We start from the raw sequence: 24,134 nt of genomic DNA, 5'->3' as shown, positions 1-24,134 counted from the left end.
GCACCAACATATTACTCAGCACTGTACATCAGCGGCAAAGGATATAACACTGAGTAGTACTGACAGCACACACACGTAAAAAAACAAAAGGCACTTGTTGGCATGAGAAGATGGAAATAACAGCCAAGGTTGGGCCTCAGTCCATAATTTTGGCCCTCTGTTTCAGGAGTCCCTGTTTTAAATAATAAAAAATATGTAGCCAAGAAAAGATTGAAACATGTTTAGTTACTGTAATTACTTTATATTACTCTTACAAAGGTTAGACGACCCTTTCAGAGAACTCCCCATGTAAAAGCTTTTTGTGGTGTCTCAAAGTTTTAACAATTTGCTATACATACTTCAAGCTATATACACATAAAAATGTACAGAAATTTACAGTGTCTTACAGAAACATCTGTTCAAATAAACAAAAAAAAGAGACAATATTAAAAAGGCTAGGTTTGTCAGTTTACCGTAATATTCTCAGAATGACAACAAACTCTTTTACTGAATAAGGCATGGCAGTGACTGGATGAAGTTAAGGATAAACTACGGTGGATGTGGCCATATACATTGTAACACACCTGGGCATATTTGATGAAACAATGCAAAAGCATAAACAACCAATAAACGTTCTGCTGAAAAAAGATGAATTATGATTAGTTGAGTAACTGCATTTCACATTGTAAAACTGAAATTCTGTCGCCTTCTCACAGTAGGGATTTGCTATTAATGTAGTAAACAGTGAGTAGGACCACAGCAAGGAATGCAGACAGATGACAAGCCAGAGTGAAGATCCTACTGGCCAATGTAGTTCGGCAAGAGTCTGGCAAGTTAGGCAGTAGGACTAGTGTTTTTAACATTTTTTTCATGTATGGATAGCAAAACCCAAAAGCAGAAAAACTGCCTGTCTGAGGAAAATGTTACTCTGGTCTCTTTCTAGTGATGCCCACATACCAAAAGTGGAGAGAGAGCAGCAACAGAAGGAGCAAAATTTTGTCCAGGAATAAAAATGTATTTCAAATCCCTTCCCTATTCCACCATTTCTAGTTCAATTTTTGTGAGAAAACAACTTTACATGCTGCAATTTGTAGTTTCTCAGTATTGCCCTAAACTATTAAGTATTAGCAAACCATGGTGGATTTATGGCACATTTTGCGGTACAATAGGACTGCTGTAATTAAGTGGGGTGTTGTGCTTTTTCTTTTAGTTGCCATTAATTAACTTTCCCGACATCAGTTAAGTTCTCCAACCCCATCACAGATGAACATCATATCTCTTGGTCAACTGCACCTAATACCCTGCATTTTATTAGATAAAATGCCTTACTTGCACCCCACAGCAGCCAGATTTTTGCTTCTTATTTTACATGATTTCGTAATAAAAGCAAATATTTGACAAGTCACAGCACAGAAGCACCCTGACATTAAACACTGTTTTGATTATATAGTATTCTAACAATTACAGCCAATTTAATAACATTAGGCACAGGAGCCAAGAGACAAAGCTTTTATCAGAACAAACTGATGTGCACAGACATACAGAAATTGCTATAATGAGGTCAATAATTAAATTATGACCCCACCTACTGAAAGGATGGATTTTTTGGATTCTTTTACCATGCAGGTACAACCAGAGTATATGTAATATAGTGTGCGTATCATGAGTGCCTCAAAACGCTTACATTCTTTACATTAAGTACAAAAAAGAAATTGTTTTAATAATACATGTTTTCATTTTAATTTGGGTGTAGTTGGACAGAAAGTTTTATCAAGACTGTTTGAATGGACAGCTTCCTACTTCCATTGTAGCAGTGACAAGTTGTGGCTTTTGCTCCATATTTTCTTAGAACATGATACAGTAGTATTAGCATTCCACCCTCTAAAATATTCTCCATATGAGTACACAATAAAGTCATATTAGTGACAATACTTTAATAATAAGCCGGCCGGTTGAGTCTGTGCTCATTTTAGGCAGTGAAGCCCTAGTGGAGGATTCAAACTTTGTCCAACAACGCTCAAATCTGTTTCAGGTAAAGTGTTTGAGAAAGCAGCATATAAAGCCTAATATTTTGCAAGCAAACTAGAGCCAGCAGTTCACCATTACTGCCAGTGCTTCTTTGCTGGCTTTATGAGTTTCCACAGGCTAATAAACAGAATTAACATCCACTGGTTTAACCAATTCATATTTATTTAACCTGCTGCAGAGTTAGGAGTCATTATTTTAATGACATTTCAGTCTTTCATTCTTCCTAACAAATCCACAAAGATTTGCTGAATCTATCTAAGCAGATTTTGCAAAGGAAAATAAAACATTGAAGTCCATTGCTAGAACGTTTAAAAAAATATAATGAAACCCTCACTGAGGGCTTAATAATTTTGCTTTGGAAAAGAATGAGCAGGTCTTTGTAAGTCAATTGGACAGAAGCGAATAATAAGACAAGACTAAGGTGTTCTTCAAGTGAGTGCACTTTTAACAGTGCAATTCAGTTCATTCTGGGCATATGAAGTGCATCCCATACAATACTAAATAGGCCGGGAAACTAAAACATGCACAGTAAATACCAATTTACCAGTGATACTGCCTGTTCTTTGCAAGGCTATGGGCATGACTATGTTGGGTCTTAGGAGGTTCTCTGTGAAAGAGGTAAACTCGTTTTGTGTGGGATTGTGAATTACGGCCCTCAGTTTCTCAACTTCTACAGGCAGAATGAAAAAGCTGTGAAAAATCCAGCTTGTGTAACTTATATTAGTGCCAAGACACAATAACTGTCAAGGAAGGTGTTGACATACCTACTTATTTAGTATGACAAGTATCTATGGCAGCTCTTCCACTAACAGGCTGCAAATCTGACTTTAGGTAATGAGCCGAGGTGTGTATATCATTGAATAGCCCCCTCTGTAAGTGCAATAAGAACCTCTGTAAGATGCCCATACATGCTATTAAAGCAGAAGGTCTAAGCTTGCCAAATTTACAGTGTGTTGGTATGGAATTTACACCTGTGGGGTTCCCAGATTAATAGAAAAAGTGACACTTGGGGTTCAGAAACTGATCATGGTAATAAATTCTGAATTATGAAGCATTACAGGTCTCTCGGACACAGAAGAGTTCTGAAGCAGCACAGGCAGGGGTATGAAAACGGGCATCTCAACTGGCTAGCTTTAGTGTAGTTTGTATACAGCTACTTTTTATTGTCCCTGCTTGATCAAATCAGACAGGTTTCAAAATAAAATTATGTTATGGCAAATTCATTAAAAGGTCCAGTTTGTGGTGTGCACACTGGTAGGAGTTAGGGGACATTTGTTAGCTAAATTAGCAAAAGTAAAATATGCATTTGACTGCCCCTTACTTGGCAAGGCCTATGCAAGATTTGTGTCTCTGCAACCCGTGTCTGAAATACTGGGCAGCCAACTTACACAGACCTGCAATAGATTTATTTTGCGCAGATTAGATATTTTCACCCAATTAAAAAGTAGTCAGGGTCAAGTTTTATTCTGATGGAGTACTACTCTAGAGCAGATGTGGGAGGAATTAAAAAAACAAGTATTTTTCTCCCCTGCTTCTCTCATAATTTGTCTCACTGCTCCTGTACAGCATTGCCTTACCATGCTAACATAACTGATATATGTTTCTATCCCAACTACAGCCCTATGGAGGTAGTCTAAATGTTGCTAAAGATTTGTCACCTCCTCGAAAAGGCTCATGCAGAATCATGAAACTGGGAACTTGTGGATAACTAAAATTCTCAAAGCCCTCATTTAAAGTCCTGGTTTGTCAGTGAGTGGGTACTATATGTTTGGTCTATGCTTAGTACATGCAGGCAGTGAATTTCCAGCATTTGTTGGCCCACAAAACACAACATGCCCTAATGGGGACCCTTGTAAAAGTGCAAGGATACAATTGGGCGGATATCTGCCTTATAGCTTGCAAGCAGTATGCTTCATTCTTCAAACAGACAATCACATTCAGTTTTTAAATAGCAGTTACAATTCACAGAAAGAGCAGACTATGCTTGTAGATAATCTAAGGTGTCACACTGCTTGCAAAGTTTCCCTATTGTATGCATGCACAAGGAATGTACAGAGACTATGTATACATTCCAGACAGTGAATTATTCTTCTGTTAATGTGCTCCCAACACCTGGGGTGTAAATTCGCATTGCTCTTCAGGACCCAGATATAGACTGCTTTTGAGGTCTATAATGCTGTTTTACAGCTCTTGTCGCCATCCTTGCTTGACAGTGATTAGGGTGTAGTGGTTACCACCAGGAGAAGAATGGTTTTCTGCTCTGGAAGCTCTGAGTGTAGGACTCGCTGGCACTTTTCTGATGTGATCGTGCTGTTTCCACTATTACAGGTGGCATTTGGACCAGTTGCAGTGGACTCTTCCCATCTTTAAGTGCCTGAGTTAAATTTAAGATCTACAAGACAAACATTAAAGCCATTACTTGCAAATAGGAAAATGTATGTTGTTTCTCACTCTCTTTTGCATATATGAATGTTTGTATAGCCACCCCTTAGTAGTAGAGTAAATGATGGTAATAAAGAAAAGAAAAAAGGGGTTTTATATAAAAAGAATTGTGCATTCGTCAAATGGTAAATACAACATTACATAGTTACATTGTTTGTATATGTTTGTTTCCCCAATGCCCATTAAACATCATGGGGTCAGAGGATTGCCAAACTAGACAAAGTATAACTAATCAATTGTAAATGTAAAGTGTAATAACCGTTTGCGTCTTATAAATGTCTCGTTACCCGACGTGTTTCACCTATTGGCTTCCTCAGGGGTAAATTTAGACTTGGGTAGTTTTACATGTAGTTATAGGTGAGTATACAGCAATGACTTGAGCTGCTAAGAATCGAATTGAGATTGGTTGAAGCACAAAAGGAAGTTCAAGGTATTGAGAGAGTTCCCAAGTAGGTATTGGGCTGTGGGATTGAATCCTTATCTAAAGTTGGAATAGGAACTTAGTCTAATTGATCTATAGCCTAGAAGTTAACCAAAATTCTAGGATATCCTGTGGAACAACAGATACCCGGAGTGAAGCTGGTAGAGGGGTTTGCAATAGGGCACAGCCCAATACCTACTTGGGAACTCTCCCAATACCTTGAACTTCCTTTTGTACATACATACTAGTCTGTGTGGTGCCATATGTGTATTTGCAGAGAAAACCTAGCACACATATAAGCAATTTAATATGGTTTAGTTCCATTTCAAGGAATGGTAGTTGCTCAATAAGGCACTACACTTGTGAAGTCCAGACAGGTCTATCTATAGGAGCTCAAGACTGGGATTAAGGAGACCCTGTCCGCAAAACATTAATTTCAAAAACATTTTCCCATGAATTTATATGTGCGATTTAAAAGGTATATACCGGTACATAAAAAATGTAATATATTAAACATTATCAGTAGTTAGATATGATGACCATTTTAGTTTTATTCACCAGGTGATCGGGCAAATAAAACTATTTTTGTCGGTATTACCATTCACGTATCTTTGGGACCAGCCATGGTTGTCACATGGGCTAAACTTCAAATACGTATTTTACTACTACCTTTATTAATCCTCTATTTCATTACTGCTAATATCATCTACAGGTTTTAATACATCTTCAGTAATGGAAAATTTGTAAATTTTTCTTTTTTACTATAATCCAACCAATATGTTCATATTTTTTCTTTGTGTACATATACAGACAGAAGTAATATAGTATGGTATATATTGACTATATCTGGATGAAAGGGAAAGCGAGACAGATGACCCAATCAAGATAAATGTTTTTTCCTTACATATATTGGGTCTACTTTGTAATACTAGCAGTCTGTTGTGTATTTGATGGAATCAATATCACATGAAATTTTATAAGCAATCTTGTAACCACATGACTGATCTCATGTTGGTATAATGACTGTACACCCATCTCTAGCCATGTGATATGTAATACAGTAAAAGACAACACTCAGTATCATCTTCATATGGAGAGGCACTATGTCAGATTTTGCACACAGTTGCATACATCCTTAATGGTTGATAAAGCCACATAAAATCTTTTTCTTTTTAGGGTAGGAAAAGTAATGTCTTTTTCTGAATTATTATTTATGGGCACCCAAAAGCATAGTAACCCAGCTCCTCAGCTAAAAGAGCCAACCAGGCCAACGGGCAACTAAGTACCAGAAAAACAAAATAATGCCAAAAAAATTTACTGAGAAAGTTTTGAAAGTTAATGCTCAACAACTTTGTTGAAAAAAAGGAAAATGAACAGAAAAGCCTTTCAATTACCATTGGAGGTTTTAATGTCCACCATATTCATAGTCCAGTGTTCTCCGCAGCCCCTTTAGCCGCACCATCTGGCACTTTTTAGTAATCACCCGACTGTTTTTGGATAGTTGGGTTGGGAAGAGTTGGGTCACAATACAGGGGCTGCCACCCGCCTAAAATTTCTTCCCACCCAGCTTAAAAGAAATTCTGGGTTGAAAACTGTGGTCATTTATTCACTAGAAACTGAAAGCTGTGTTCACGCACTGATGTTGATGAAATAAGGTACAAAGCTAAAAAATTGTTGAAAGAACTACAGAAACAAAAATGAATATGCTTAGTAAGTGGTGCTTGGAATATGTTAAGACTAATGGCAGAAAGTAACCATAGATGTCAGATATAATATCTGACTATAGAAATGGCATATTTATGTAACAAGCAACATAACTTTATAGTGATTGTATTGTCTGGAAACCAGAATGGTGAAAAACCAGCATGTGGGGAATGTGTGCTGAAATTAATTTGAAGATATACTTCCTTACCTGTCCTCTCATTACTGCAATCTGTTTGTGAAATTGTCCTCTGTCAAAGCCAGGATCTTTCTGCAGAAAATGACAAATCATATAATATAAGTAATACTTCCTTGAGAGTGCATAGATTAAGCCAACATAAATTATCTTTCTGCCGTTAAAGGAAATCTTTCCTGACGGAGACATGGAGGCTGCCAATACTAAATAGTCATTCTGCAAGTGTTAAATGCCTGACACATCAATTGTCTGTTTTCAATACTTATAGTATTAAAGTAAAATAAAGTATTTGTGAGTCCTGTGTCTGCAGTCCCATGCGGAGAGTTATTAGGGAAGAAGAGAGGAATAAAAAAATTGGTAACTTTGCCCCCCACCATCTTTTGTTAACAATGATAAGAATTGCAAAAGGCACAGAAAGCCAATCCCAATTAGCACAATCATATGGCCCTGGCAAATATCAACTGCTTAGTCCAACCTTGGAATGATATCACTGTGGTATAAAATATACCTTAATAATGAGGCTGAACACTAAGAATTAAAAATCTTTACCTCTGCAATGGGTTATCCCTGTACTGTAAGGGTTAACAGCTTGATTCCCTAAGGGGATGATCAATGAGGTGATATATTCATCCTAATCCTTGCAATCGGTAGCTTGGGATGTCCTCTGCGGTCCAGTACCTATGCTTCGGGTTGGCTGTCTGTGCCCTCCTGTACAATTTAGTAATACTGGTCCTGCGTCATACAGGATGAAAATCCTACAGCTGTAGTCACAGTCAGGCAGTATAAGGAGGAGGGACTTGGGGAAATTTAGCAGGTAACCCTTGCAGCGTAGAGAAGGGCCCACTACATGAATAAAGAATTTTATAAGTGGAAGTTAACCTTAACGTTCCCTGCACACTAGAAACATGTGCTATTCAGTCAGTTTCTAGCCTACTGATAAGTAGTGAAAATCCTAGCAGGTCTCAGGTACTGGGAGCTGGAAGGGGAGGTCTTTTGATGCATAGTGGGACTTGTGTTGCATCAGTTACCCAAGAAAGAAACCCAGTTTGGCTAATAAAATATCTCAAACTTCAACACATAATCAAAGGTTTCTCTTAACATCATTTTTTTACTTTCCATGTGAACACATATATGGATTTCCAAACTCCCATATGCATAGAAAACCATATGACATTCTAGGTATTCCTACCTTAAACAGCTCATAGAGATCCTCCTCTAAGTCTTTGACAAAATTAGGGTCTGAAATTTTTGGCAAAATAAGTTCTTTGATTTCTTGGGAAAATGGGACCTTGGCTTGTGATAACCATGCCCAGTAAAATGGATCTGTAATAAAAAAACACATGGAAAGTTACATGGATGTGCAAAAATAGGAAGCAAAGAACCCACTCACATAGAGGCATAGTGCAAAATAGAGTATGTTAAGTCATCGATTGGTAATAGACCAGCTCCAGGGGGCCAAAGAAAAAAAAAACTTCCAAGTAAAGCCTCTAGGCTCCACATATAGGACATAGAGAGTAATTATGATGTAACCAACATTAAAAAAGTAGAAAAATAAGTATTTAGTGCAGTTTATTCAGAATTCTTTGGAGTTTATTCTTTGCACATACTGGAAAGAAGGAGCTAATTGGTTTATTTGCAATTTATTAAGAGAAAGGGACAACACAGCTCCACCTGCTGGCTAATTCTGAAAATAATTTCCTTTATTTTAAACATAACTGATTAGTGAATTGCTAGCTGTAAGCTGTAGAATCACTAAATATTTTATTATTATTAAATCAACCCGCAGGATCCTCAGGAGTACCCTTACACCAATGCAAGACCACTTGCCGACAAAACAGTCTGCTCAGAATAGAAGTAGCATGCAAGAGATGGAAACTTACATGCTCTCCAAGAATCTGGATGCTTTAAAGGGAAAGCTAAACCATTGTCTATAGCAGCAATTTTGATGATCGGTTCTCGTACCAATACCCAGTCTGAGTCCTACAGAAACAAACAAAATACAGCAACTGAAACATTATTAAGCAGATTTCGGACAACTCTGCAAACACAACGGAGCTCATATACTCATACTAACCCTGGAGGCTGCGTTCTCCATTGGATAGTCATACTTTATCAGCCAATTATCGTTACCTCTGTCTATGGAAAAATAAGAACAATACAAATATTAATGCCTAATATGTACATATAGAACAAATGCATACACTCACAGTTTATATAGAATTTGGCATCCAGTCAAGGCAACCTGGCCAGCAGCCACTTTATACTAAATATGTTTATCTTTTAAAAGTCCAGTCCAAGGACAAACGACACAGTGCTGCTTTTACCCTTTTTTTTCAAGGGGGAAAAAATAAGTTTGATGTAGATTCATTAGGTAATTGGTTTTTGGCTTCGTAGTTTCAATCCAGCAATTTTCAACCCCCCTCCAATGTTCACGTGATCACTTGAGACCAAGACATTCCCAATGGACAGTGGAAATGAAAGGTGGCCAAAAACTGTTTATGAAGTTTGGCTTTATTAAGAAAGTGACACGAAGGGCACATATCATGACCCGGGATTCACCTTCACCGAAACTCATTAATAATGAAATAAAAAGCTTAAAAATAATAACATAAACAATAAATGAACTTTGCATAGATCCTTAGCAGAAGCAGCACAGGGTATTACTTAACTTTTATTCAGTCATGTTTCTTACTTTTGTGGTTGAAAAAAAAAAAAGCTAAAAAAAATACAAATCTGGGCTCTTACTAGAAATATACCAGGAAATTCAGCACAGGTTTGGTGCAGCCCTGCTCAGTCACGGCTTTTCTATAGCTCTGCAAGTGAACAAACTGACTCTTTTTCCCCCCATATTTACTGAACAAGGTGAAGAAACATTGGGTCTTATTTAATAAAGCTCTCCAAGACTGGAGAATATACACTTTCATCAGTGAACCTGGGTGATCCAGCAAACGCGCAATTGATTTTCTTTTCAATCCTGGACCAGATCCATTCCAGGTTTGCTAGATCACTGATCAAAGTATTTTCTCCAGCCTTGGAGAGCTTTATTAAATCAGGCCCATTCTGTGCTTGATTCAGGCGGGAGATTGCCATGATCAACTGACACAGAAAAATATTATTGTCTAGTTGGCAATTAACAAAATAAAGCCTTAGATAAAAGGGGATGACTACAGAAAGGGACCCTGTATGTTCTGAATAGGAGGAGAATCCTTAAGTCCTTATAGTTGGATATTACTAGAAGAAGCAACAGGTGAAAAAAAGAAAAGAAGCTAAATGCAGCCACCACAAAGAACTGGTAAAATGCAATTTACTACACTTTTTTTTTTAGTTTAGATATTATTCAAATAAAAGTAATGATCAGGGATACCTGTGTTCCTAATAATGAAGTCCAGAACAACCAGTCTCTCAAACTGTAGCTGGAGCTGCCGATTTGTGTTTTCAGGAAGTGGTTCTGTCTCAAACCTCCGCAGCCAATAATCTGCATCTTTATAACCTTTAACAAATAACTGGAAGGAGCCCACCTGGAAATCAAGAATTGTGTGAGGATAGGTGACACTATAAGACACATGGAAGCAATTCTTTCTCAATGCTTTCCAAATGGTTATTTATAAAATGAACATTAGGAAACTTCACAAAACTTTAGAGAGAACTAAGTCCAATTACCTCAGCCCCGGACCAAGCTGGGACTGGGTCCTTCGGCATCCAAGGTGAAAGGGCAAAAGTTGGGTTACCCCTCCCCAATAAGCTGTGAATTACAACACTGGTTGCATTTGCTGCTTTTTTGTGCAATATAGGAAGAATATACAATCTCTGTCTAAAAACTGTCCCTGTTCAAATAACAATATGCAATTTAATTCTACTACCCAAGGCTGACTGGGTGTTCAGTGAACCAAGTACACGTATACAAATGTTCTATTAGAAAAACATTCTTATTCATATTTGTATTTTTGTTTACGTTTACATTATAAAAATTGTCTTTCACGATCCTGTCCAACGACAAAAGACTGATTGATGCATGAACGAGCATTGTACATACAGCGTCCTTATTAATAGAGAGGGGAGGGGGGAGAACAACGGAGCGGCACTCAGCTTATAAAAAGTTTATATTTTTCCACAAATATAACAAAATAAATAAAAGCATTAGTTCTAGCTGGATTGTTGTTTTGTAACTATAAGGTATGCTACAGTCAAGCATCACCATTTGCAGGTTCTCCTACCTTACCTTAGGAGGCAGTCCAATCCGATTAAAACGCTGCCCAACTTTTGGCACTTTTTCCAATGCCAGTTTCTTTCCTCTAGACTTTACACGGTCAATGGCACTATAATTAAATGTTTCACTGGCTATATATACAACCTGAGAAAGAAAAACAAAAAGAACACAAGAACAAAATCATTAACCCTTTGAACAAGATATTATACAAAAATTGTGGAAAATATTGTTTAAAATGTTTACCAAAGGAACAATGCGTATATGACAACTTAGAATTTTACATTGACACAGAAAAAGCAAGTTAAAAGAGGAGTTATTTATTTAAGGGCACCCACAAATGCCAAGTGGACCATCAGCTTAAAAAATATAGCTGGTAGCTAAATTTTGAAGTCCTATCTACTGATGTTAGCAGAAGTACATGTTCCCTTGCTCCTTAAATTGGAACTAAAAATTAAAAAATTGCAAGCAGGCAGGTTCTCTTTTGCACAAAGGACAGACTTTGTCTTTCAGGAGTAAAAGAAAGGTACCTGTCAGTTGACAACTTATTAACATCACTGTCATCAACATCTTCATTGGGTCCCTTTCCAAGCTCCAAGTTCAGCCAAGCTAAAAATTATACAACTGCTGAGCATGCACACGGTACTTCCCTGCAGCCATCTATGCCAGGATTGTACACAGAGCTGTGCATGTCAATAGGCAGGTAAATTTGTTTTATTGCAGAGAATGACAAAGCCTGTTCCCTCTGAGATAAAGATCTTCCAGCTCACAATTTTACATTTTTTTTTAGTTTAATATTGGTTAGAAAACTTTGAATGAAATGCGCAACACACCAACATAACACTGCCTTTGGTGGCATGGGGGTTAGTAGAAGGAACCAGTGGAGGACACGGGATATCAACACTTCCAGAAGAGTCAATTTAGGAAATTACTTCAACAGGTGATTTCTCTAGCAAGGCAGCAATGTTCATTGGTGCATGCAACTGGAAGGGAAGTTATTTATTTGACTTTGCAGATACTTAAAATATATATATAAAAGATATATTTTAATAACCTCTCACAAATTTGAAAATAGCATTTGTCAACCAAGATCAATGTTCTCCCCAGCGCCATTTAGCTGGGTGCACCACCCAGCACTTTCCAGTAACCACCTGGCAGTTTTTGCGTGGTTACCTAAAAGTTGGGTCACAATACAGGGGCTGCCACCCACCTACCATTTCTTCCCACCCAGCATGTCTGGGTTAAACACTGGAGATATACACAAGGTCTTACCCGTGTGCGAGGAACAATGTTAAGCTCTAATTTTTGGTCCACAAGACTGGCTCCAGCCTCTGATAGATATCCCTGATTCAAGACAAGGCAATCTCTACCAAAACAGCAGGGACAGCAGAGTTTCTGTAACCATTTCGTCCACTTGGGGTTTAGCTGACCGTAAGGCTCTTCGTTTTTTGGTTTGAACACTGCAATAATTTCCTGTAGTGAGAAAAAATGAGGACTTATTCAAAGACATTCATGTGCTGCAAATCAATAATATACTGCAATTTAAACATTTTTTAGCCATGGTGCTATTAGGCAATAACTAACCAGCAATCACGAGCCGAGTCTGTGAAGGCTGACACACTCACTTGGTTCCCATTAAGATACTCACGCTATGGAAAAACTGAATATAATACCAAAAAGACTGCCAAAAAGCAAGCGTGCTATCTAGAAGATGATAGTCATGTGGTTACAGCCAGGCCCTTGCAATACTTGTATCCTTGTTGGTTATCTTAAAGGACACAAACAACAAAGAATATATTGTTGCGGTAGGAAAAAAAGCAATTTAAATTATATTTCCTGTGTAAAACCTCATACACACGTCAGATGATTGTCGCCAGAGACAGTGCTCATCTCGCAGGAAACCTGACATGGGTACAGTGGCCCCCTAAAACTGCTGATCAATTCGTCCTGGGGGGACTGATGAATGACCGATCGGAACAGTAGTAGGCAGAAGGTGACTGGTTTTTACCTGGTCAGAGATCCCCCAAAACCTGGGTCAAAAGCCAGTAAAAAGTAAATGATATATTGGGGTATTGGGGAGGGTTAATCCCGGGTGGCTGCATCGGGCTAAGAGGCATCTAGCGTTTTCATTGCTCTTGCTAACCATTCTTTTATCATTAGGATATTTATGTATAGATAGATGTCAAGAACACCAAGTATTTAAATGGGATATGACCTAAAACCTATTGATTTGTATATATGGTTTGATTCATGTTTGCTATGTATATGTAATCTTTGAACTATCAATACAAACTTGATTGCCAAATGTAATACCCCATCTTCTCTTCATTGTTTTCTTACTATAGTGGAACTCACTTTTATGCCAGTGGGGTATAGCAATCCTAATACAATTAACAAGAGAGTAGTCTGAACCCCTTATCCTTTTTACCACACTCACTGAAGAGATTTACGGGAGCCTAAAGGTTAAAAAAAAACATGACATAAATAAAACAAATTATGCATAAGATTTAATTTAAAAAAAACTGGATAAGTGCTATAAACAGACCATATAAAATGACACACAAGCTTTTGATTATGAAAGAAAAGGAAGCTGAAGAGCGCCATTGTAAGAGTATGAGACGACAAGCTTGTGACTGGTGTGTCGGTGGGAAGTTTATTGAAATCTGCACAAAGCTTCTCTTCATCATCACCACCATGACAATTGTAACACACACATGGACAATTGTAGCCATGAACAAACTGATGGAGCCCATTATAGACAGGTCATTTTAAATTGTCTGCATTTTTTTCTACCCTTTCATGTCCTTGTAACACTTTAGCAATGCACAGCTCTATCTTTAAAAAAAATTAGGATCCTAAAGGATTTGTTCACATATACACGTTGTAAAGTTTGCACATGCAGCAATTGCACTGGATGGTAGAAGTACAAAGTATGTAAAGAACCAATCTCAGCAGCACATGAGTGTAAAGAAATTCTAAGCTACAACTAGGAATGAATTAATTACAATTTCTATATTTGCAGATCTTTGCTGTAAGGGTAAAAATGTTTCACATATGTGACACATTTCGTCTTTACAAGTCAGCAGACCATTTAGCGGTAGGACGTCAATGCTGTGTTCACGTATAGTTTCTGCATTTAGATTAAAAAATGAAATAAGAAGTCCACATGTGAATGTCTGTATTATGTGCTATTTATAACACTCTATCAATACTGCTTCCCCCACCTCTTAGATTGTAAGCTCTTCTGAACAGGCTCCCCTCCTCTTCCTGGGTCACTGTCTGTATCTGTCTGTCATTTGCAACCCATATTTAATATACAGCTATGCGTAATATGTTGGCACTATATAAATATAATAATAATAAACTGTTTAAAATTATTAACAACCTTGTTAACATTCCATAATCATTGGTGCAAATGTACTGTATAGACGAATATAAACCGTCTTACTTCCTTTTAGCTAAAAATATGAGACACGGCTTTGACTCAAGTATAAACCTACATAAAATGCATCTATCACTGCTAACAGTATTTAAAACAAAAGGCAAAACACAATGTGAATAAATACATCCATGGTGAAGGTAATTTTAAATGGGGGGGGGGGGGTCACATGGGTCGGTTTATCTTTCATTTTGCCTTTTTACAGGTAAGGTATTTTGTACTTTCCAGATGGTTAGGATGGGTAGTTTGCTCGTCGATGAACTTAAGTGTATGGTTGTTGGCCAGCAGAGAACAAGTGTGGAACAAATTAATATTGTCTCAGGTATTAATAGTTTGCTACACACATGAAGGCACAACACTATCTACTGGTGTGACTTGAGTACAAACCAAGATTCTTCTCTTTACGCATTTTCAGATTTAAAAAAAATCCTGTTTTTGTACTCTAGTACATTCAGTAGCTACCCAACTGTGATCCATCTCTAACCCACAAATTCAATATTTTCTATCTAATTACTTCAGTGTACAGAAACAAAGGGATGTCCACCCTTAACAAATATAGAGTATTCCATCAACATCACTCTCAGATATGGACAGCAATAGCTTAAAATCTAGGCGATATATGTTCTGTGTTTTTTTTTTCTTGGCTTAGATTGAGGAAAGGTCTGATGGTATTTTGGTTCCTCGCTTCCTTCCCTACTTAAAAATAGTTCCCCCCAATAAAAGACAAAAAAAAAACACTTTAACAGCAGTGTTGAACCCACAATTTTTTTTAAGCCGGGTGAATGAAATTATAGGCGGGTGGCAGTCCCTGTATTGTGACCCAACTCATCAGTAACTACCCTAAAACAGCTGTGTGGTGACTGAAAAGTGCCCCAGCTAAAAGGGCCTGGGGAGAACACCGATACAGTGTTGTCATTTTTTCTAAAAGTTAACCTAATGCACATAAACAGTATAAACAAATATAACAGCAGCTTTGTGTACAATGGATAGATGCCAGTGCTCTGTGTATTGTATTGTGTCCAAAGATTAATGCAGATCCATTTTATTTTAGGGCTCACTAAATGTGAATGAGCTGCCCTAACAGACCACACAATATGTATCGTGCCTTAAACACAGAATTATTATTATTAATCATGTTTTCGTGTCCATTACAGTGCTCTCCCTAGAAATATTTTTAGAGCTGGCTGTATGGTGACCCAACTTTTCAGTAACCATCCAAAAACAGCGGGGTGGTTACTAAAAAGTGCCAGGTGGTGCACCCAACTAAAAGGAACTGGGGAGAAGACTGCATTAGGTAATATTCTGATTTTTGTGGTAGTTACAGAATACAATGTGCCTTTAACTATCATCTGAAGGATTATTGGGGGTTTCTTTCAATAACTACAAAACTTCACAATACCTTCCACTTAGCTAGTAATAATAATCTGTTACATTCTATACCTTGTAGTCATGTGATTTTGGCAAAGACTTGAAGTAGAATTCCAGAAACACTTACCAGCTACATTCATATGTATTCTCAATGTACTTCAACTGAAATACTTGTGAATACTGTGCAGGATTATGCTGAATATTGTAACACATGCAAAGTTCTGTGTCCAGTCTAGATTAAGGTTTTTTCCATAGAACATTCAAATTCTTGAATCAGGTTATCCAGCAGGTTTAGAGCTGTGAGGAACTAAGGAGCCTAAAGAAAACGCATGCAAATGCAGAAAGGGAAAACAAGGATGATAGATCACATATGCTAAGTAATGCATCCAAAGGCTTGTGAGTGTTTATATTCTTTTACATTGGTCATAAGAAAAATAAATGATTTCTTTAGGTCCCCTGACTTCCTCCTAGACACTTGCCATTGCTTACCCATGCCCACTGGGAACATGTATAACAATTTTTCATTTGAACAATCCAAAGAAAGCCATCTAGTTTCTGTAAGAACGAAACTCCAAGCAAATTTGGCACAAAATAATGCATCTCTGTATACATTAATACATTATTAAATGTAATTTTTATTTTAAATGCAATGTATCTAATTTTGACTTAGCATGAGCCTCTTGTAATCCTTGCACAGCAGAGCTCAGACTGGTAAAAGAAGAAAAGAAGAATCAACAAAAGCAGACAATCCTTTGCAAGTTCCAGCAAGGGGCACACACATTGGGCATGATTTATTAAAGCTCTCCAAGGCTGGGAGGATACACTTTCATCAGAGAAGCTGGGTGATGCAGCAAACCTGGAATAGATTTCTAGCAAATGTTTGAATCCTGGACCAGATCCATTCCAGGTTTGATAGACCACCCAGCTTCACTGATGAAAGTGTATCTTCTCCAGCCTTGGAGAGCTTTATAAATCAGAAGTTGATGAAAATTATATATTGAAGTAAAGTATAAGTATAAACTGAAGTAAAAAAGCAACAGCTCAGCTTATCAATTATTTTCCGAGAAAAAGCAGAGAAAAAAATGACATACAGGGCTGTAATTATCAGGACTAGATGGAGAAAATGCAAATCCTTTGGCAGGGGTATTTCATCTTTACATGTAAGGATTATCCCTCACCATGCTTATGAGTTGCCCGATACAATTTATACACATAATACAGCCACCCACAGCCTGGGAGAGGAAAATGAGCCAAATACCTCTCATACACAGGAGATTAAAGATTAAACGAGTGGAAAATACTTACATGGGAACCTAACTACATACAAAGCATCAGCGAGCATACAAAACGACCTGCTCCAGTTCCAAATATCAGGCTCTCTTTACCTAAACATGAAGCGCTCTTCTACCTTGCTAATTTACAGATGTAGATAACAGCGTCACACTGATAGCACAGAAACATTACCAGAAGATCAACACAGTCACTAAACTGATAAAGGCCAAACAAGCAAGCAAGAACATAAAACAGGAACTTGCCCTTTCTGCAAAACAGGTATTGAGGGGAGTCTGTCAATAAATATGTCAATAAAAGCGATTAGGTGAAAGAAGAGGACAGGTAAGGTGAGATATAAGCAGATAGACATCTGAGATGGGAAACTTTAACTTCTAAAGTAGGGAAAGTGAGATAGGAGTGGAAGGCTGCAGAGCTACTCTAGTTACAAATTAAGCAAAAAAAGGAAGCAGGTTGGTTATCTCCAATTCAATGCTACCAAAAACTAATAAGTTAATGGCCTTAATATGGGGGAAGCCTTGAAATAACTTTCAGCAGTTTACAGGACTCCTGCTTTACTAGATCCACATCTCACAGTACAATAACATGGTGATCAGTGGGAAGAATGCCTCTTATATTGATGGCCAGTGGGAAAAGTGTCAAGTCAAACCAAAAAAACTTTATAAAAAGTTTTTGTTTTTTTTTAAATGGCAGAGCAGTTTTTAGATCTTTAACCTACTACCAGTTTTGTTCTAGCTGGAAGAACTAAAGCTGCGTACACACGGCAAATTTTTCTCGCCCGATAATCGGTATCGGCCAATTATCGGGCGAAAATCTGCCGTGTGTACAGTCGGTCGTCGTCCATCGTCCGACGACCGTCCTGGCGGATCCATGGACGATGGACGACGACCGATCCTAATGAAAGGGAAGGGGAGAGCGCGCAGCAGGGTGCCGCTCCATCGCTCTCCCCCTCCCCTCTCCATAGAGCATGAACGGTGCTGTATGTACAGCACCGTTCATGCATCGTGCAGTCTTTTCTCGTTGGAAAGGATCGTGAAAGATCCTTTCCAACGAGAAAAATTGCAGGTGTGTACGCAGCTTAAAATATTTTTTCGTCAGTGGGAAATCGGATGCTTGCATTCAACTCCCATACAGACAAGTCTGACCTGCTGAAGAGGCATGACCTCATACATAACTCACATTTTTGTTTTATTGGCGTTCTACCACATTTACTGCTAAAAACATTTACACTGTATACAAACATTTAAAAAATGTTTAAGGTAAGGGTTGCAGCTTTTTGTTTTTAAAATTACTTGCAGAGACAATTATAGATTTGATTTGTAGATTACTCTGGATCAACTGTGCATATATATTTCTGTCTAGAAAAAGGCGTTTTTCTAGTATGTTTATATCCTCAGTGGTGGAGATGAAGGACTAACTATAACTAATTATATAGTAAATGGAAGTTTGACCTTTTTTTTGAAAGAAGTTTTTCTAAAAATGAAAAGAAAACATTCAATACGGGCTTCCTCTTCTTTTAGTTCTGCTCTATTGGCTTGCTGCTGGTAACAGAAGAACTCCTAGAATGATATATCATGAGACAGATTCTAGATGACAAGTCGGCTAACTTTACATGAAACTATGAAAAAAAAAATCTGGAGAATGTCAAACAATCTTAAAACAACATATTCTCTAACTAATCCACTTGAAGTTGACTTGCGTAAAATATGTAGAGTCTTTTTGAAAATCAAGAGGTCAATAAAACTGAACTATGTCTCTGCACAGTAAGAGCAGGTTAAAACTGACGGTTGAAGCAACTGATCCTGCGCACCTCCAGGCTACGTGCACCACAACGATTTGTCAGCAAGCGGTACTGAACCGATAACTGCTGTCCCCATTCATTCTCTATTTGGTCACCGTAGGTAGACTCTACATGCAGAGTTTCCCTAAAGGCAGCGGTTCACTACAATGAAACCTCAGCTCCAGCCTAAAAGGTTGTATTGTGTTAGCCAGACACAGTAGAAGGTATAAAAATACACCAAGGGTGCCCCATTCCACATACAAGTCAGGATATTCAAAGAAACAGGTCCAGTTTCCTGCTCTTTGTAAACCATAACTTACATCATTCATTGGACCTGATTTATTAAAACTCTAATGCAAGTCTGGGGAGGATACACTTTCATCTGTGAACCTGGGTGATCCAGCAAGCCTGGAATGGATCTGGTCCAGGATTGAAAACATTTGCAAGCAAATAGCAAATGATTTAAGAAATCCATTCCAGGTTTGCTTTAATAAATCAGGTCCATTGCTGTTTGTTATAAAAAACAAATATTTGTGCAGATCCTGACCCTCCAGGACTTGAGTTGGACACACCAGCGATAGGCTTTTAATTGACTTACTGACCACATGTTGTGGTTCAAGTTTCTAGAATACGTCTTCTTATCAGCCATGATATTTTGGATATTATCAAAAGCTTAAACGGAAAAAAAATCAGAAGCCCCAAGAAAAAAATCTCCTTTATTCAATTCCCTGTGACCACAAGCAAGACAATTTAAAGAAACATACGAGAAAATTCACTTTTACAATAATGACTGAAAAAGGCAACATAGATTCACTCCAACATTCAGCTTTGACTCTTTGCAGACCATATTTCAGAATTACCGCCTTGGTTCCACCTACACACAACAAAAGGAGGTTTTTCACCAAGAGGGTTAAGGTTGGCGGATATCTTTAACTACTTACTGACCGCCTAACCCACTCATTACTTCAGGGATCTGTGGAGTGGGGGAAATAGATATGTAAAGCAAATATTACTCTTACATCACCCTGAGTATGTCTCAATAGTGTATTCTTCTATGAGGAACTCTTTGTTCACTTTTTCATTTTTCTTTTAAAAAAAGTCCTTGAGCTCTTCAACCTTCTCACAATGTGGGAATGACATACTAAATAAAAGAGAAGTGAAAACTGTGTGAAAAGCACCAGGCTCTGTGTGAAGGCCTGAAACTACTGATTAATAAGCCGTTCAATAGCACACGGTATAAATTTATCTCCAATATTACCTCTGATTAGAAATTGTTTTATGTTTATCTTACTAAACAAAATAAATTTCAGATTACACAGTACAAAGTGTATGTGAAGCCGAACTATGAACGTCTCTTATCTGCTCCAGTTTTTTTCAAATATTTCAGTATTTTCAAATATTTATACAATTATTATTAAACAGGATTTATATAGCGCCAACATATTACGCAGCGCTGTACGTTAAAAAGGGGTTACAAATAACGAACAGTGACACAGGAGGAGAGGACCCTGCCCCGAAGAGCTTACAATCTATGAGGTGGGGGAAGTATCAGACAATATGAGGGGAGATATGAAGTGCTGGGTACATAGTGAAGGTTTAGGAGACAGAAGATGGATAGGTGAGGTTGAAGCATTGGGTTTTCAGGGCTCTTTTAAATGAGCAGAAAGTAAGAGCAAGCCGAACAGGACAAGGAAGACCATTCCAGAGAGTCGAGGCAAGTCTAGAAAAGTCTTGGAGCCGTGCGCGTGAGGTGGTTATAAGTGAGGAAGTCAGTAGTAAGTCATTGGAGGAGCGAAGAGAGCGGCTAGGGGGTATTTTTCTATCGGAAGGTTAAGTAGGACAAGAACTGTGGAGAGATTTCGAGGCAAAGCACAACGAATAGAAATTCCATGAACTTTATAAGTTAATATCTTCCTGCGCCAAACTTCTAACAGTTGCATTGCTTTCATATATCTATGTGGACTGCAACTTCCATGCTATAGAGGGGGATTCTGTGGTAATGATCTAGGGTGATACTCCTCCTCTAATCATACATTCCAATACTGACAATAATCACACTGATTTGTTTTAAAACCCATCAGCAAGCTGTAATGATATGCAGTTGGGTTCACTACAAAGGGAACAGATGCAGATGGAAACAAATTTGATTATTTAACAGAAACCTGTACTGGGAGAAGTACAGATGCCACCATTACTTCTGAAGAAGCTGCTAGGAATGCGAATTAAAAAAAGATTTAATACTTTATGAATTGCTGAGTCAAAATGATCAATGCTGGTCAGGCGTTCTGACTTTTATATTGCAGTTTGATGTCCGTGGCTCAGAGAATACAGAAGCATGACAATTGTTATTTTTACAATACCACAGCCTCTCGTCTACATACGAGTTCCCTTTAGTAAGCGTCCTTCTTGTGATTTGTCATTATGAATTTCTGCTGTGAACTTTTTTGGTTTCTTTCATCATCTGATGGGTCTGCTGGCACCAAATCTGATGTCTCCAGAAGAAGATAGAAGAGGAAAGCCATTTGCAATTGCTGCATGAGTTTAGAATGCTGAATTGCAGCAGATATAGTGCGGTATGCGGTGGTATTAGGGCGCTGGGATGGCTTATCTATGAGAAGAACTACAGCTCCCTTACCAGACTTTTCCAATCAGAGATTCAGTGGGGTGCAGAGGTAACCGACATGGAGACTCCAAGGATTCTATTTACACTGATCAAAGTACAAGCAGCTCATACGAATACAGTAGAACAAATCCAAAATAGTTGCAACATACAGAATAAATATTGCCTGTTTTATTAAAAAAAAGAAAAAACAAAAAAAAGAAAATGAGCACCTAGTCAGACAAGTTTAAAAGGTGAAGTGACGCATCTATGCTGGGCACCAAAAGCTTAGCAGCAACTCCAAAAACTTCACCATGGAGTGCACTAAAAGCGCAGATCCTTGGCCAGCTATGCTACAGGCACCATAAGAATGCCAATCACTCCAAATGATCATGGAGTAGCTCTGGGGTTTGGGACATGGCTTTAGTTGGTACCGGACATCCTCCCATCAACCTTTGACCTGTGCCAGGGAGCTGCAATGGATGATATAAATGGATAGTAAACTGGCACTGCCGGCACCATGGCAAACCTTCTACAACCCAACACCTGAAATCTGTGCTCGCCCCTAATCTTAGGAATGGGCTCCTCAGGACAGGGCGGATATAGAGAGGGCCCTCGGACTCTCCTCAGCCAATAGGGTCTGCATATTTCTGCACAGGGACCCATTGTTGGCTATATCCGCCACTGGCCAACGACTGTACATAGACCTAGCTTCACCCAGGTAACTCCATCCCAGCAATATGCACCTACCTATATGCCAATATACAAATCCTGCAATGGGAATCAACCTCCACTGCCTAACCCAGTAATATTCACCCACTATCTGCAATATTCACCCAACCTTACGCAAGGGGCATCAACCTCCATTGCCTAACACAGCAAGATTCACCCATCTTCTGCAAGGAGAATCAACCTTCATTGTGTAACCCAGCGATATTCACCCACCTTCTGCAATATTCACCAACTTCATGCAAGGGGCATCAACCTTGCCTAACCCAGTGATATTCACCCACTTCTACAAGGGGCATCAACCTCCTCTGCCTAACCCAGTAATATTCACCCACCTTCTGCAACATTCACCCACTTCTTGCAATATTCACCCAATGTCTGCAAGGGGCATAAACCTTCATTGCCTAACCCAGCAATATTCACCCACCTCTTGCACTATTCACCCACCTCCTGCAATATTCATCCAACTTCTGCAAGGGGCATCAACCAACATTGCCTAACCCACCAATATTCACCCACCGCTTGCAAGGGTCATCAACCTCCATTGCCTAAGCCAGTAATATTCACCCACCATCTGCAATATTCACCCAACTTCTGCAAGGAACATCAACCTCTATTGCCTAACCCAGCAATATTCACCCAACTTCCGCACAGGGGCATTACCCTCCATTGCCTAACCCAGCATTATTCACCCACCTTCTGCAAAGAGCATCAACATTCATGGCGTAACCCAGCGATATTCACCCATGTTCTGCAATATTCACCTACCTCATGCAAGGGGCATCAACCTCCATTGCCTAACCCAGCAAAATTCACCCACCTCCTGCAATATTCACCCACCTTCTGCAGGGGAAATCCACCTTCGTTGCCTAATCCAGCAATAGTCACCCACCTCCTGCAATATTCATCCAATTTCTGAAAGGGCATCAACCTCCACTGCCTAAGCCAGAGATATTCAGCCACCTCCTGCAGTATTCACCCACCTTCTGCAATATTCACCCACCTCTTGCTGGTCCTTGACGAAGTAGCTGCCGCTGGAGCCCTGGTAGATCCTTTCCGGGAAGATGCCCCGGCTAATTGCCCTTTCTGCCCTCCTCACCACATCGGCGAATTCGGGGTCGTCAGGGAAGGAGTTGTTGTCCCGGGTGGTGGATCTCTCCAGCAGCGGCTGCCTTTCGGTGTCGGTGGGAGAGCCGGGCGGGGAAGGAGCGGGCTGCACACCTTGCGGGACCCTGATCACCACACCGGGCAGCCCGGGGAAGCGGGAGGCGGGGCTGAGCTGTCCTGAGGACACCGGGGGATTGTAGTCACACTCCGGCTCCCGTACCGGAGACACCAGCGGGCTGCTTTCGTCCATGCTGGCGGGAAGAGACCCGGAGAGGGCGAAACAAGCGCCGGGCTCTGGCTGAGGGAAGCACGACAACAGCAGAACAGGTGACAATCAGCTGACTCACACAGCCACAAGACACTTCCGGGTAACCGCAGCCAATGGAAGCACCGCAGCTTGCCCAGCCCCGCCCAGTGTCAAAGTATAAACCAATAGCTTTAGCGAGTGGCTGTTTCGACTCGCCCATTTCAAAAATGGCCACTGAAGCCCCTTTAATTTCTCATATGAAATGCTGCTCATACAGCTCCTGTTTCCTAACAAAGTTATTAAATAGTAATAACTTGATACATTTACATTATTTGTATAGGTTTAGTCTGGAAAATTAACAAAAAAGGTAAAATGATTTAGAAAATTGCCAGTGTAAGGATGGTAGGTAAAATATTATAGAATAATTCAAATATAGACTGCTCTTAGTTAAAAGAAGAAAACACAGAATCTGATAATGAATGTTGTTTTCTTTTAACTCAGTTAAAAAACATGAAATAGCATGAGAGTAGAAAGATAGATTTGCCCGTTTCAAAAATGGCTGCATATCCCCCACATACATTTGCGTGCATAATACACTGATCAA

The 24,134-nt window shown here is 39.0% G+C and overlaps 1 protein-coding gene across 1 annotated transcript; it reads right to left on the bottom strand.

The window, feature by feature from the left end:
- Positions 1–220: 220 nt before the first annotated feature.
- On the bottom strand, positions 221–23,636 carry PI4K2A (phosphatidylinositol 4-kinase type 2 alpha). The gene is made up of 9 exons (XM_072424766.1): positions 23,180–23,636; positions 12,244–12,444; positions 10,987–11,118; positions 10,132–10,285; positions 8,842–8,903; positions 8,648–8,747; positions 7,957–8,090; positions 6,783–6,842; positions 221–4,399 (listed from the first exon to the last, which is right to left on the bottom strand). Exons 1-9 carry the CDS (start codon positions 23,531–23,533, stop codon positions 4,238–4,240), a joined length of 1,359 nt encoding a protein of 452 aa, XP_072280867.1. The 5' UTR covers positions 23,534–23,636; the 3' UTR covers positions 221–4,237.
- Between the last annotated feature and the right edge of the window lie 498 nt (positions 23,637–24,134).

Source organism: Pyxicephalus adspersus, chromosome 10, assembly GCF_032062135.1.
Source record: "Pyxicephalus adspersus chromosome 10, UCB_Pads_2.0, whole genome shotgun sequence".
Lineage (NCBI taxonomy): Eukaryota > Metazoa > Chordata > Amphibia > Anura > Pyxicephalidae > Pyxicephalus > Pyxicephalus adspersus.
This window is presented reverse-complemented; position numbering and strand designations above follow the sequence as displayed.

Excerpts from the sequence above, each read along its gene's own strand:
- PI4K2A (XM_072424766.1), bottom strand. The coding sequence starts at position 23,533 with ATGGACGAAAGCAGCCCGCTGGTGTCTCCGGTACGGGAGCCGGAGTGT. Across the intron at positions 8,904-10,131 it reads CTTCATTATTAGGAACACAG|ACAGAGGTAACGATAATTGG; the intron begins GTATCCCTGATC and ends ATTTTTCCATAG. Across the intron at positions 8,091-8,647 it reads TCCAGATTCTTGGAGAGCAT|ATCCATTTTACTGGGCATGG; the intron begins GTAAGTTTCCAT and ends TTTTTATTACAG.